This window comes from Momordica charantia (genome assembly GCF_013281855.1).
Source record: "Momordica charantia cultivar OHB3-1 chromosome 10 unlocalized genomic scaffold, Mcharantia_2.0 BLBB01000010.1, whole genome shotgun sequence".
In the NCBI taxonomy this organism is placed as follows: domain Eukaryota; kingdom Viridiplantae; phylum Streptophyta; class Magnoliopsida; order Cucurbitales; family Cucurbitaceae; genus Momordica; species Momordica charantia.
Window position 1 is genome coordinate 19,561,866 of NW_028275158.1, and position 15,443 is coordinate 19,577,308.

Below are 15,443 nucleotides of genomic sequence, written 5' to 3' on the forward strand. Positions count from 1 at the left end.
AACAAAAAACAACAGAACTAGATTGTATCTTGCAATTTGGTATTTAATAATAGATATAAAATATATTCGGATATAATCTTTAATTAGTAAAGTTTCGATCTCATATAAACTTATATAGTGTAGATAAAACATTAACCTATTCTATCAATTTAGACACCCTAGAACATGCTTCATTATTATGAATTGTTCTTATTAACATTCAACCTAACAAATGCAATCCAATACAATTACAAGATAAACCTATAGGATAAATATAAAATATATTCGACTATTGAGTTCCTATAACAATCAAAATGATACTTAGTTGTAGATATATATTATATCCGCATATATAGAATGATTCACACCTAAATTTTGCACCACTCAAATCCGGCAACCCAACGTTAGTGTGGTTCCCTTTGCAAATGACAGCATTCTCTACAAAGATCCATTGACCACCCACGACAAACGAACAAATTCGATGACACAGTGATTTACCATGAATTTGCTATGACCTTTCGGTCGGCGACTAAACAAACCTCAGGATAAACGGAGTGCTCGAACGGTCGACGGGCAACCGAAGACAAAGAAGAAGCTATAACGGTCTGCTCCGACGACGACGAAGAAGCTCGAACGGACGGAAACAATGGTGTTTGTGGAAGGAGAGCAAACAAGACAGGAAGAAGAAACGGTGGAAGGAGGAGGCTTTTTTCGAAAATTTGCAATAATGGAGGAGTTTGGGGATTTGGATAGTATTTTGGGATTTGGTCATTTTTACTTTTGGAAAATCTAATTAGACATAAAATAAAGGATTTTAAACGTAACATTCCAAATAACCAATTTTAAATTTCAAAAAATAATTAATATTTAGGTGTAAACCTAAAAAGATATAATGGTAAATTGGTGATGAGTACTATCTTAAATGAAATAATGTAAATTTTATACCTAGAATCCTTTTATGTAATTATAATATTTAAATAAACTATCAATGTACTAATCCCTAAAATAAATATAACAAAAAACCGGCCAAAACATTTTATTAAATAAATGACCCATAAACACTAAATCATGTGTAAGTCGATTAAAACAAAAATCTTCAACCTCTCTATGGAATAGTCTGAGAGGGAAGAGAAGAGAAGAGAGTAGAGAAGAGAGAAGAGGTATGTTCTCTATTGTTTTAGAAATCGAATTTTGTTTTCCGCTCTAATTTTCTTTTTTGCTTTCTGTTACGGATGGATAAATTTATAAGTTGTTGATATATCTTTTATGTCTTATTTCAGTCTCATCATCGGGCTCGAGGCCTAAAGGCCGGCCCAAGCCCGATCCAAGGTCAACGTTTGACCGGCCCGGCCCAATCCAACCCTTTTATTAATTTGATTGGATATAGATATTCATTTTTTAATTTGGGCCGGCCCGTGGGTCAGCCCGTTTGAGCCGTATTTGGATTGGCCCGTAATGCCGGCCCAAAAGCCCGATCCAATATTTATTAATATTTATATTATATAATATTAATATATTCTTTTATTATTTATTTATTATAAAAAATAAATTAGATATGGTAGGCTATAGGATCTTTTGTTTCCCCCCTACTAAATAGGTACATATTACGAAGAGATTCTACCACTCCCCAATATCTCATTTAAATCATTGTTTTGAAACATATTACGAGGAAACTCTCCAACTTCCTAAATTCAAAATTTAAAATTATTTTAAATATATCTAATATTAGGTTGTAATTTTTAAAATTTTTTAATACAAATTTTTTTTATAAATATCAACATTCTTTTCTTTTTCTTCACTCAAATTCTAATTCTAATTGTCATTCTCAAATCCTCTCAATTTCAGTTTCTCTTGTAAAAAGATATAAATTTAATTTTCAAAAATAAAAAATATAATTTTTTAAAATAAGGCAACTTGAATTTATAAAATATGACATAATAAAATTTATTAGTAAGATTATAAAAATAACAAAAAAAATGTACCAAAAATTATATAAAAACACATATTCTAGAATTTAAAAATAAAAAACTTAGTTTGGAAATTATTTAAATTTTAAAATTTAATAATTAAAAATATATTAATATACGAGCCGATCCAAGCTCGATCCAAAGGGCCGATCCAAGCTTGATCCAACTTTAGCTCAACAACTTAGGCCCATGGATTGAGCTATGAGCCTAGGTTTGAGTGGTTGGGCCGGCCCAAACAATATTTGAGGCCCATAGGGCTTGGGCCTGGACCAAGCTTGGGCCGGGCCCGGCCCAGCCCAATGATGAGGCTGAGTCTTATTTAATCCATTTTGATTATGTGAATATGTTTAACATATTTATGTCTTATTTAATCTATTATATGGATCGCCTCTTCATAAGTTATGGTGGTTAGTGGAACGAGGCACTAACGATTTCCATTCTGACTGGGTTTCCTATATGGGATAAACACGTCACATTGGCCGAGTAGTGATTTGATGAAGGAATTTTTGGTACCATATCCTTTTATGAACCTGAACTAAATGAGACGTTGGTCAAACATAAAAACATGCCAACATAAACAAACAGATGTAAAAATATTATGTCGAGAAATTTTGGACATAACGAAGGTAAGTTTTCAAACGGGTGACAAACTTGAGTCCAAATTTACTAATTTACAAACTACTATTTTTTTCCTTTGGGCCCAAAATTCTTTGGGTCGTCAATGAACCCAAAGATTCTTCAATATGTTGACCACTGATTCAAATTCTATGGCCATTCTTCTCCCTCCCGTACCTGCATTTTCTCCACTGAAGATAAACCAGAAGCGACTGTGATTATGGGAACTACAGAATCAAAGAGATGATTCGCTGTTTTCATATCAAATTTTTCGTTGTTTACTGAATTTCACCCAGCATTTGGGAATCCGATTACGTTTCCTGCAATCATGCCACTCACTTCCACCTTGTTACATTCATTCTCAAATCCCAAATGTCCAATTTCTTCTTCTTCTTCTTCCTCGCCGCCGAGGTCTAGAGACTTCGCCGCTCCTTCTAAAGTTCCTCCCGGAATCAGATTCCGGAGAATTATCGGCGCCGGTCTGGTTTTGGACTCGAAATCCATGGTGGTTTTGCTCGGCACGGGCTTCACGCTGGCCCTTCTGGGACCTGAATCGGCTTCAGCTGCGGCGGAATTGCAGGCGTTGGGTGCTTCTTCGTTGCAATTTAATGAGCCCCAGAATGCTCTCTCGTTGCCCACCTGGGCCATTCATGTTTCCAGCGTTGTTGAGTGGTGAGGATTTATGCATCTTCTTCTGTTCTATGTTGGTTTCCTCAGCTGTAATTCGTTTAATATTTTTCACAATTCGTTGAAATTGAACTTCACATTTAGTTATTTTCAATGAAGTAGTACTCATGAAGGGATTAAAAGATACACCATAGTTGTCATCTTCAATTGCACATTTCCAACATGAATGTAAGAATTGATATATCATATGTTTTGAGGTAATGCCAGTATTTAATGTTAAAACTATGCATAATATCAGAGAAATGTAGACTTTCGGGAATATAATTGATATCTACATCCTTGAATAAGTTTGTTAAATTATCGACACCTGATAGATTTAGGCATACATGATCTTTTGTGTATAAGGATTACAGCAATGGCTTTGGTGTGGCAATATGGAGAGAAATCTGGCAATGAGGCCTGGAAGGGACTTTCCTGGGGCATGGTCAGTTCTACTTCTCTGTTGATATTTTCTTTCTCCTCTATCTTACAGATTGGACTTTCTTTTTCTTTCAATGCTTTATTTAGAAAAGGAAAAGTGAGTCTGAATGAATTGTTATTTCTTTATTTGCTCTCTAGTTGTTATAATTCTTTGAAAAGACAGAGAAGAAGAAGAGGAAATGAGTGTTTAGATTAGCCTAAGCTGATATTACTAAACATTTTAAATGAAACCACCACACTCTAGCATAGCACAAAAGTAACATTGGATTCGATGTATCCTCAATGTCTCGGATGGATCATTGAATTTGTGGCTGTTTCATTTTATCAAAGAAAATTGTTGCTTAACTTGTGCAGGTGCCATTGCTAGGTGGAGCATTTTGTGCTTGTACATGGCATTTTTTCTACAATTCCGAATCTCTCGAGGTATACCAAGTTTCTGTTTTCGCATAACCTTGCTGGATGCTGAAATCTCTGTAAACGTTCACATATTCTACTTGATCGTGATGATTTGCTAAAGCTTTAAAAGTATTAGAATGTACACCTAGCTAAACTAAAAGTGTTTTCTATCATTAATATATTAGCTTCTTTCAGTTATTCTCATCGTGTAAATCTTGGAACATCTCAATATGGTTGATTAGACTCCCCAAATGTAGTCCTGAAACGATCCATGGATACGAAAACGTTGTCTCTAAAATGCTCAATTCAGTTCAAGTCTTCATTTACCCCTTCTAAATTTTCACTCCAATCACCCATCACAAAAATCCATCGTCATTTTAAGTCCTCAGTTCTAACTTTGAGTCTTTGAGCTCTGAGACCATAAGGAGAATCTACTCCTTTCTGCCTTTTCTGTTATTAGTCAAGATTCCGAGGGCCCATTTTATATCTTCAAAATTTGTTCATGGAGCCTTGTTCTTTTGATTGGTTCCTTCATTCCAGTATCACTTCCAGTCAAGTATTGGAGCTGGCATGAAATTCCTTAGATTATGAAGTTCTCATGGTGCACTTGGTTTAAACTGTTCTTTGTATCTAAGAAGGTAGTTGTGCATGGGGTCGTGGCCTAGATAATGCTGCAAACTAGTTTTGTGATAACTCGTGCAATATTGGAAACTTCATAATTATTTTTCAAGTGCTCCCTTTTCTTGAATTACAGCATCATGATACATTCTTGCTTGTTATCTGAATCTGTTAATATCTGCTAGAAGGCAGTAGTTTTATGCATCAAATAAATGAGAGACGTCGGATTTCTATTCGAAGTGAAAACAGTTTGATGAATGGATTTCTTGGTTTTGGTTCAGCTGTTTTAATTTTTGTTAAATACCAATTGTTTAGATGGTTATTGTTTCTGAAGAATGAATAGAAGTGAAGCAAATCACCAACCGAAATATTTTACTCTGCAACCTCATTTCTCTTCCTCCACTTCAATTCACTCTTTCATATGTTTCTTTCAATTTACTTCCAAATTCCAAAATACCCATTTGTTGTACTACCACGTCAGTGTATTCCTTTTGTTACATATGATTATGAGCAGCTTGGGGTCCAGAATTGACCAGAAAAATGTAAGGAAGAAGAGGTGGAAACAACAAAGATAAACCGATCCAAATCGACCTCTCTCTCTCTCTCTCTCTCTCATAGGATTCAGATTCTATTGGTGCAGTTTCAAAAGAACAAGAGCAATGTTACCATGAAAAAGTATGAAGAAACTGATCCAAGCCCATCTCTCTCCATATGCTAGGCCCCATATTAGTTTTCCTTGACCTGGATTGCTCTCACACCTATAGTGTTCGTGATTGGATACTCAATTGTGTATTGATCGAAAGGCGGGCAGCATAGCCCCAACCAAGGGAGTGGTTATATCTAGTACGTGCCCCTTATTCTCGACATGCTGAGTTTAGAGCCTGTTGCTGCAGTTTCAAAAGGACAAGAGCAACCTTGAAAAGAATATAGAATGTCCTGCCCCTCTCTCCCCCTCCCTCTCCAACTCGATAAAATTTCGAGGACATTGACATTGCATACGATTTGTTCGTCGGGAAAGTTGGTTTGATTAGTGCAGTTTCAAAAGAAAAAGAGCATCCACAGTCGGAAAACTAATATAGAATGACTTGGATTTACTGTTTGAGTGCAGGTTCTGGTGGCCCTTCAAGCAATACTGACGGCCGTAGGGAATGCCACAATGTGTATTGCTGCATTTCGCATATACAAATCACAAGAACGTTCAAGGAACTTGTAAAAACAGGAAGAAAAAAAATAATAAATAATCACTATATTAATATGTACCACTACACCCTGTTTTATTATATTATCATCATTTTCCATATATTAGTATTTGTTTTGGTAACGTTTTTTTTCCTTTATTTTCTTCTAACTTTCAAAAAATACCATGCAACGGGAGAAGTAGACTAAATTTATAATTAATTTTTTTTTTAAAGAAAATTATAATTTAACTTATTATATATCATAAGACTAATAAATTTGCATTCAACCCACTGAGAGATTTTCTTTTCTTCAATCCACCCTCTAACTGAATATCATCAAAATAGATCATATGTGATTTTAACATATTTATAAAAGATTAAATTTATCGTAATTTATTTGTTAAACTTTTGGGTTGATTAGTGGAGAGTGTTGCAGCATCTATAAAAGATTAAATTTATTGTAATTCATAAACTTTTAAGTTTTTGGGTTGATTAGTTATCTTACGTCTAGTCTTACACAAGGTTTCAAATATTGATGTTGATGTAAATATTGGAGTATTAGTTTCATGAAAAAATCAATAAAATTTTGATGTCTATAGATATTTTTAGAAATGTTATAAAAACAAAAAATTTGTAAGAAATATCTAAATTAATAAATATTCATTTCACCATTTCTAAATAAGTTAAAAATTATTAATATAAATATTACATCCAAATTATTTATATTTTGTTGATATTTTCATATTTTATCTTTTTTTTTTTCCTTTTTTGCAATACTATGGAAATATCGATCTATCCCTCATGTTGATGTCGAACTACAAACACATGGAAATGTCGATGGAAATATTGACATGCGGACAGGAATTTAATACCCTGATCATACTTGCTATTTGATATTAAATGAAATTTGGATCTATCAACGTAGTCTTACTCGTCCCTGCCACCTATTCAAGTGATTATAGTCGATATTTCACCCATTACCATAGAGTTTGGAACAAGTAGCATTTTTTTTATTCTTATTCATTGATGATGATTTTGATCCAACAAAAAGTGAGCAATAACACTATAATTATGATGTTAAGTCTAAGATAGAAGGATTATTTTGTCACATAACTTAACTTAGTTTCAAAGTGACTCAAACCAAATGCAATTGCACACCATCATAGACTTTGAACCTTTTTATTTTCCTTTTTGCCCTTTCAAGTAAATGGTCCTAATGGCCTTAGTTAGCCCAACCACCACACCTACCACCATCAATGTCCATGCCATGTGAGCCCTATAAAAGGGACCTTCTTGCAATTCCTCTTCATTTACTTTTCTCTTTCAACAACTCATTTGTACCTCAATTTTCCCACTTTGGAAATTAATACCATTTGCCAACAACATTCCCTTCTTTAAAGCTTGCATTCTTCTATCATTTTCCCTCTTATCACCATAATTACAAAAGAAAGTGACACGGGTCAGCTGTATGGGTGATGATCAAGTCAAAAAATTGATTCAACCGACCCAATCGACGTTGGTCGGTTGGTCAGTCAGTTTAGTTTATAGCTCGACTGGAGTCGGTTAGTTGGAGTGGCTGGAAAACCCATTTTATATTGAACTAAATATTTAGTTTGTCGTAATCGTAACTACTACTAGTTTACAAATACATTGCTGAATATATCTTGATCAACTTTTTAAATTGAGACAATTTTTAAAATCTGCTATCAAATACCAAAACATGACATATAACTCTAATTTTTCAGATCACCAACTAAATGCACCCTAAATTTATAATTTAATCTTTATATATAATTAACACCCATGATTTTAAATGAGTATGGATAACACTATATTTTAGAAACCCAATAAAGAAAAGGTCACCCATTACAAATTTTCATTGGGTTTTTTTTTTGTCAAAATAAACTTCTTCCCAAGGAGAAAAAAAAAGTAATTAATAGTAAAGAAATGGGGCTTGTCGGTTGAGTCTCCCAATCAAGAAATTATGTTTGAAAAACAGCTCCCTTTATGATTAACAAGAATGTGCACATCCAATTTTCAAAACATCATGCAAAAGGTTCCAAATCATGTTTCTTTTTCTTTTTCTCTCTTTGGTGGAAAAAGAAGAACAGAATTGCGGCTGCTTTAATGTTGATTGAGTATGTGGGTGAGAATCGCCAAAATCAAGAAATTTTATTTTCTTTCCATAGCCTAAGCTCTCTAGTTTTGGAAAGATAAAATGACCAACGTTGATGTCGAAATCCACTCTGCTGATGTGACAAGTGAGCAATTATGTGGATGTTCTCTTCGCGTGCAGATTACGTGCAAAATCGAGTTCAACACTGATGTGGTGTTCTACCTAATAAATTCCAAAGCTTAAGTTAGAACTCAGTTCGAAGGAACCAGAAAGAGAACAAGAAGATATTGTATACTTTTCGTAGGAGAGTTTAACTCTTCATTTTATAGGGGAGCGACCTAGGAGAACGTGCTCCAGAAGACCCTAGCCGTAATGTCAAATAGAGAATTCTTAAGCGACTTTAAGGATACTCTGACACGCGAGATCATACCTCTGCTAAATGTTAGCAGATACCTCGTTGGGCAAACTCTACCCGTGCAAGAGGGACAAACCGAGCTACTTGTTTTGAAATTGATTCATATGACCCAATGTGTATGACTACCACAAACTTATTTTGGGAAATTACCAAAGGTACAACCTTTAAAACTTTACCAACCAACCAAATAGCTATCGTAGAACAAAGGTAGTTAGTTCTTTAAGATGGTTTTGAGTAACAAACTGCCAAACATTCCCTTTATTTCTCTTTAGAACATGATTTTGTTCTTCCTCTCAATCTTGCTAAACCAATCCCTTCATAAAGAGAAAGATTGTGCAACATGTTCTTAAAGGCAAGGCACAAGGACATGGTGTGAACCATTGTGGGACATGGGACCCCAAAGATGGGGCCATGGTGTCCTAAAAAGTCATATTTTGCAACATTTAATGCCATTGGAGAAGCCAAAGTGAAACACCTAATTAAGAGGTATGTATATATATATATTATGTCATACTGTGATTTTTCAATCTTAATGTCTCTATATCCCACAAGATCTTGGTACAAAGATTTTGGGCATATTATGACCCATCTTTCTTGCTAGGTGGGTCTCTACTAAATTTGGGAAGGATTGCACGTAGATTTTCTAAATCTTCTGGATTTCAAAAAATATAGTTATTCTTTCTTGAAATCGATGTTGTATGGCTTACTTGTGATCTTTACGTTGTGATCTTAACTGACAAGAACACAGAACTTGAATTCAAGACTTTATGAATAAGGTTTTTTTTTTAATTACAAAATTAAGGTAATTTTTAGAATAATTCCAAAAGTATGATAAGTTCAAATCTCTCTTTTGCTTTGCACTTTTATTTTTACGGGTTTTTTTTTGTGTAATTCGTAGTTTCTATAAATATTTTAATTTTAAATAAGGAAAATAAATATTTTTTTTTCTTTTACGCAATTTTTTTAATGTAATTCATAATTTTTAAAAATATGTCAAATTTTTTAAGAAGGAAAATAGATCATAGAATTAATCAATGATTCTTACCAAATATGTCAACTTTTAGAAAATAAGAAAAATTTATATTTTTCTTTATGTAATTCGTGGTTTCTATAAATATGTCATTTTTAGAGAAGAAAATAAATCATAGACTTAATTCGTGATTTCTATCAAATATGTCAATTTTTAAAAAAAGGAAAAAAGTTATATATTGGTAAAATATTTAAACCCCAATTAAAAGAAAAAATATATGTTGGCAATTTTGATATCCACAGACATATATTTTTTTCCTTTTCAAAAAATTGACATATTTGTAGGAATGATGAAATAATTATATGATTTATTTTCTTTCTTTCAAAATGGACATATTTATAAGATTCATGTTTTTTTCGGTTGTTATTTTGAGAGTTGCATTATTTAAAATTACACTATTTGTGAAAATGATAGATTTTCAATTTTAGTTTTTGAACGTTTGAAGTTTAAATTTTGGTCCTTCAAATTTTTAGTCATTTTTTGTATAGTCAAACTTATTCTGATTCATTAACTGATATTAATATAAATATAGTAGAGAAAACGTATACTAACCCAGTTCCACAAAGTTGAACTTTTAGATTTATTCTTTTTTCGACATGAATTATTTACGTGTTGGTCTCTCTCTTTTTTCGATAAAACCTAACGATGACATAGCTTGAATTTGTTACCATTCCAACTCCTTTTAGACTAAGATTGTTCTTTTAGAAAAATGTATATGAATGAAAACTAAAAGGACAAACAAGTAAAAACATGTCCAAATCACAAAAAAGTTTTCAAGATATCCAAATCTAATTTTTACAGATTCTTTGCTTCAAAAAGTATGGTTTCAATAATGCAATTAGTTGCACCTGTCCACCAGTTTTCTACTATTCATTTCTCCAATATTATAATAATAATAATTCCCAAATTAAAACATTAAATCATATTTCATATATAGTTCAATTTTCATTAAATATTTTATTTTAGTTAATAAATTTTCATAGGTTCTATTTAAGTTCCTATTGTTAATTTTTTTTATCAATTATTTAATCTGAATTTAAATTCGTGTAAATATCTAGATTATTAAGTAAATGAACCAAATACTTGCTAACGTGGTTAAATAATTGACAACAAAAAAAAAAAGATTAACGATAAGAATTAAAATATTTTTTTATGCAAAGTTCATTGATTAAAATAGAATAATATTGAAAGTTTAGGAGATGTGTAAACTAAAAGAGGTAGCTGAAATCTTAATTTTCATTTTTTTTCAAAAAATTCTTTAAAGAGAGGTTTTTAAATAATAGCGATGATTTTTACATTATATATGGGAGTATCAAATCTTAAGTTCAATTATGTCACATTATTTTAACTTATGTGTTTTGAAGTAAGTTGAGAAGATATTCAAGAAATAATTTGAATATCTGAATTAATGAATAACGATTTTGTTTCTAGTTTTATGTTAAAATTATGTTTGTTTTCTCACTATTTATTTGTATGGTATGCTTTCATTTTTTTTTATAAATACATTAAATTCTTAACAAAATTTTAAAAACAAAAATAAGATTTTAAAAAATTGATTTTCATTCAATAGATTATATAAATATTTTTCTAACAAAGAAATAAATTTTGAAAATTATATATAGAAAATAAAATAGTTATTCAACGGGAATTACTCCTAATAATTTGGATTATATTGAATTTTTAAAACATAAAACTAACTTAAACAAATTAATTTTAATTGTCAAAATGAAAGGTCTAGAAAGACATCTTTTTTGTCTTATTTAAAATAAAGGTTAAGGAATCGAGATTTTGACTTTTGTGTACAGTAAAAATTGGTATCCAATTGTTATGTTTGTCTCGACTTTCAATAGCATGATAGCTCCAATCAATGAAGAAATCATCTCTATAATTATAATTTATTTCTACTTTCCAAACGATTAAAGATATATTAAATAAGTTAAACTAGTTCTACTTTCGCCAACACTGCTCAGTATGCCACGTGGCTCTCTCGTCAAGGAACAAATGCATGTTTAAGCTCTAACTCGGACACACCAAGAATAAGGAGTGACTGGCCAAATTATCTCTGTCTCCAAGCAAGAGCTCGGCTCGACATCGATCTAAGGATATAGATACCGTTGGCGGAAGATCGACTGACCACCGATGGAAGATCTGTTAATTGTCGTATACAAAGTACCAAAATGACAGAGCAACGTTTCCTAGAGCTCTCGATGAAAGACGGAGATGTTCCTACAAATGTACATAATCTCTATGCAACCTAACTAAACATCAACTTATACTAAGTTCTAATTTTAAGCTTCATAATGTATGTAGGAGCACCATAATGGTGCAAAGTTCTATGTGCAGGTAGTCAGTTTGGCATACTAGATGTCTACTGAGATGTAAAGCTGTAGTGTTACCTCGTCCAAAATCGATCCTGCATCAATAACTGTTATAAATTTTGATAAGGACTATAGTTGCATAATCTATAATCATCTAATACTTTTAACCACTATTCACATTACACTCATAATCTATTAGAAAATCATAGTCTATACTATAGTTCGAATATTATACCAAGATTAAAAAATTTTCAATAGACCACAATTGAAAAAGAGAATTCATGTCTAGAAACGTGTGCATTCATTTTAGACATAGAACTTCTCACCAAATGCATTTCACCTCTATAGAATCTCCTTCATCCCCACCCTTTGAGTTCGTCTCCCTATCGTCGATCTTGTTGTTGTATGTGCAAAAAAATTCCCAAAACGTACGATGGTAGTAGGAGAATGAGCAACTACGAAATCGGTGAGACGTCTCAATAGCTTCTTGGACTATCATTCCAACTTCTAATCCCTCTCTTGTCTCTTTGTCATCAATAGGTTACTAACCCAACTGGAGTCCATTTTTGATCACAACATCACGAACAAAAATGTTTACTCAGTGATTCTTAACCTAATAATCAAAAATAAAAGTACGAGAACCAAAACGCAACGTCTATTACCTTTAGTAGATTTTGAAGTCAAACTTAAAAGGTGAGATTAAAAATGTGAAAGAGAAACCAAAAGGTTGGTGATAGGTGTGTCAATGTCACACCACATATTGGCTTGTAAAGTCAAACAATTTGGGTTCCATTTCAAGAATTATTTTGGTGAATGGTCAATTTTTGTTTCTTCCACATACCCACCCCTTTGATTTCCCAACTACTCCCCTTTCCCTCCCTCCACTATTTACACACACTCTCTCTTTTTTTCTTATAATAAAATTAATTTCTACTTTAAGGATATTAATTTATTTTTTCATATCCAGTTTTACAGATCACTCAATTATATTAACTTGTATCATGAAATTTTACTAAAAGAAATATTTCTCTCCTCTATCTTTTAAAACCATTCCTTTAACTTTTCTATGGTTATTTATCTTAAATAATACATTAATATTATTTTTTATTTATAAAGATAATTAACTATTGTAGCATGCCCCTATAGCTCAGTGGTAGAGCGCCAGTCTTGTAAATTGAAGGTCTGTAGTTTGGTCCTATATGGGGTTAGTGAGTGAAACCTCGTGCTAAAATTATTATCTAAAGAAATGAGATAAAATTTAAATAAAAGTTGAGGAATATCATTGTGCAATAATTATTATTGATAAAAAGATTTTTTAATATCTGTTGGAGCTGTTTTACATATAAAAATAATAATAAATACTTGATTATATATATATACAGAACTACGTTCCAAAAGAGAATACGTACCAAAAAAATTAAAAAACTAAACAACTAAAAAGCGACATATAATAGGTCAAAACAGACCTTTTAGCGATGATATATTCTCCTTTTTTCTTTTTTTTTTCTTTTTCTCACCTTTTCATTTTTCGCATTTTTATAACTAAACTATTTAATATTTCGAGATAGTTTTAAATTTAAAATAAGTGAATTTTTTTATAAAACTACATTCCAAAAAATTACACTCACTAGTCGGCTAGACTTTATTTATAAAAATTAAAATTTTTAAGCTTTAATTAATAACTAATAAGCAACAAATAATACGTCAAAACATACTTTTGATCATGATATACTATCTCTTTTTTCTGTCACCATTAGATTTTCGTAGTTTTCTTTGTAACTATTTAATCGAATTATAATGATTAAATACCTATTTAATAAACATTTTATTTTTTATTTTCTACTTTTGAAAATCTACTTTCACTCATTGCATTTATTTGTTATGTTTTCTATATTCCATAAATATTTTCAAATTTTCTATATATAAACTAAAATTTTGAAAATTATAAAAAATAATTTTCAAAAACTTGTTATTATTTATTACATTTGGTTAAGAATCCAAAAGTGTTCTTACGAATTGTAAAAACATACCAAAGAAGTTGTCAACAGACAAAAGCATAATTTTCAAAAATAAAAAACTACGAAACAAAATAATTATCTAAAGAAGCCTAAATTTTTTGATGAAAGATTTCTATAATTCAAATAAAAAAATAGAAAATTAAAAACGAAATCGTTAAAGTCACATAAAAATATTGCTACATAATTTTCAAAAGAGATTCAAATTCCAAAAAACAAAATTACAAAAAAAAAAAAAGAGAAGATTTGATTAGATATATATGACCCGATTGCATTATATATATACAATAAATTGGGGTTTAGTTGTTTGAACTTTCAAGAGCAGTAATAGATGTCAATTAGTGCTTATCTATGTTCATGTTGGACAATTCTAAAACTGTATACAAATTATAGCCGGGTGAAAATACCTATACTAGATCGCGTACTTTGGAATGAATAAAATTTCATTTATATTTTGTTACTTTTGTCATTAATTTACTCAGTTTTATCCAAGATTCTCCATTTATGTAAACCCTAACCATAATTTGATTCCCCATCTGTCATTCAATTAGGAATGACTCTTCCTTTTTATTGGGAGTGGTGTATAGAATAGAATGTCAAATTCATATATTCTCTCATTTTGGGTAATATCCTATCACTATTTTTTATTGATTAATGCAATTTTGATTCTCCTTCTAGACCTAGACAAACAACATGTGGATGATAAATCTCTTCATTTTGATTCCAATACAAACATTATAGGGATCCAACCCAATATGGAGAAAGGAAAAGAAATCATTTTGAAAAGTTCTTTTATATATATAAAACTAAAGAAAGTTAAATTACAGTTAATGGATTTTAAAGGTTGTGTTGAATGGATTCCTTAAACTTTAAGGATATTCAATTTTTCATCAAATAGGTACGAGAAATTTTTTAGATTTATTAAGTTCTTTTTATTCGATAATGCAAAAAGTTCATTAACTAAACTTATGATACAGTAGGAGTGAAATTATACCTAAAGTGGTAACACGAAAGCAACATGAGTCGAGAAATTAAGACGAGAATGCTCGACCCGACCAGATTTGGTTGGGAGCTATCAACCACTCGATAAGATGAGGGTTTGGCTATTCGAACCATGCAAAATTCAGGCAGGTTCAAACTGGTCAAGGCCAAGCTGAATCGGTCCTCCCGAACCAATCCAAAAAGACTTCATCAAGAGGAGAGACCTTGAGTGTGAGAAATACATTCTGCCATCTGACTTTTTTCTACTGTCAACAAAACTTTTTATTAACTGAGGCGTTGTTTGGTTTACACCACAATGACACGTAGACTTTTTGTGCATGCGAGTGTCTCAACCCAAATTTTGATTTTCTCTCATTATCATTCTAGTTGAGTAAGGGAATCGAAGAAACTTTGTGGTTTGACATAAACAATATTTTATCATCGTAAAAAAGACTAAAGACTAAAAAAAAAAACCTTTGGACAGCGCCAAAAGCCAAGAGACGTGGAATGATCCAAACCCTAGGCCTTCCCTCCTCCACAACTGATATCTTAGAAATTCCTTTGCCACAAAAAGAAAATAATAATAACAAAATAAAAAATTAAAGGAAATAGGTGGGCCCCACTTAGGTTTTAGCTAGGAGATATTTCGAAAATATTCCAATGCCTGGCCGCCCTAATTATGTCGTTTTATTTCTAACCGTCTCCCTT

General features: G+C 31.5%; 1 protein-coding gene across 1 annotated transcript; it reads left to right on the top strand.

Moving 5' to 3' along the window:
• The first annotated feature begins 2,700 nt into the window (after positions 1–2,700).
• On the top strand, positions 2,701–5,982 carry LOC111020415 (YCF49-like protein). The gene is made up of 4 exons (XM_022297087.2): positions 2,701–3,233; positions 3,594–3,672; positions 4,023–4,091; positions 5,791–5,982. Exons 1-4 carry the CDS (start codon positions 2,890–2,892, stop codon positions 5,893–5,895), a joined length of 597 nt encoding a protein of 198 aa, XP_022152779.2. The 5' UTR covers positions 2,701–2,889; the 3' UTR covers positions 5,896–5,982.
• The last annotated feature ends 9,461 nt before the right edge of the window (positions 5,983–15,443 follow it).

Bases quoted from the DNA above. Each gene is read 5' to 3' on its own strand.
- LOC111020415 (XM_022297087.2), top strand. From the start codon at position 2,890: ATGCCACTCACTTCCACCTTGTTACATTCATTCTCAAATCCCAAATGT. The intron at 3,234-3,593 runs GTGAGGATTTAT...TTTGTGTATAAG, and splicing joins GTTTCCAGCGTTGTTGAGTG to GATTACAGCAATGGCTTTGG. The intron at 3,673-4,022 runs GTCAGTTCTACT...TAACTTGTGCAG, and splicing joins AGGGACTTTCCTGGGGCATG to GTGCCATTGCTAGGTGGAGC.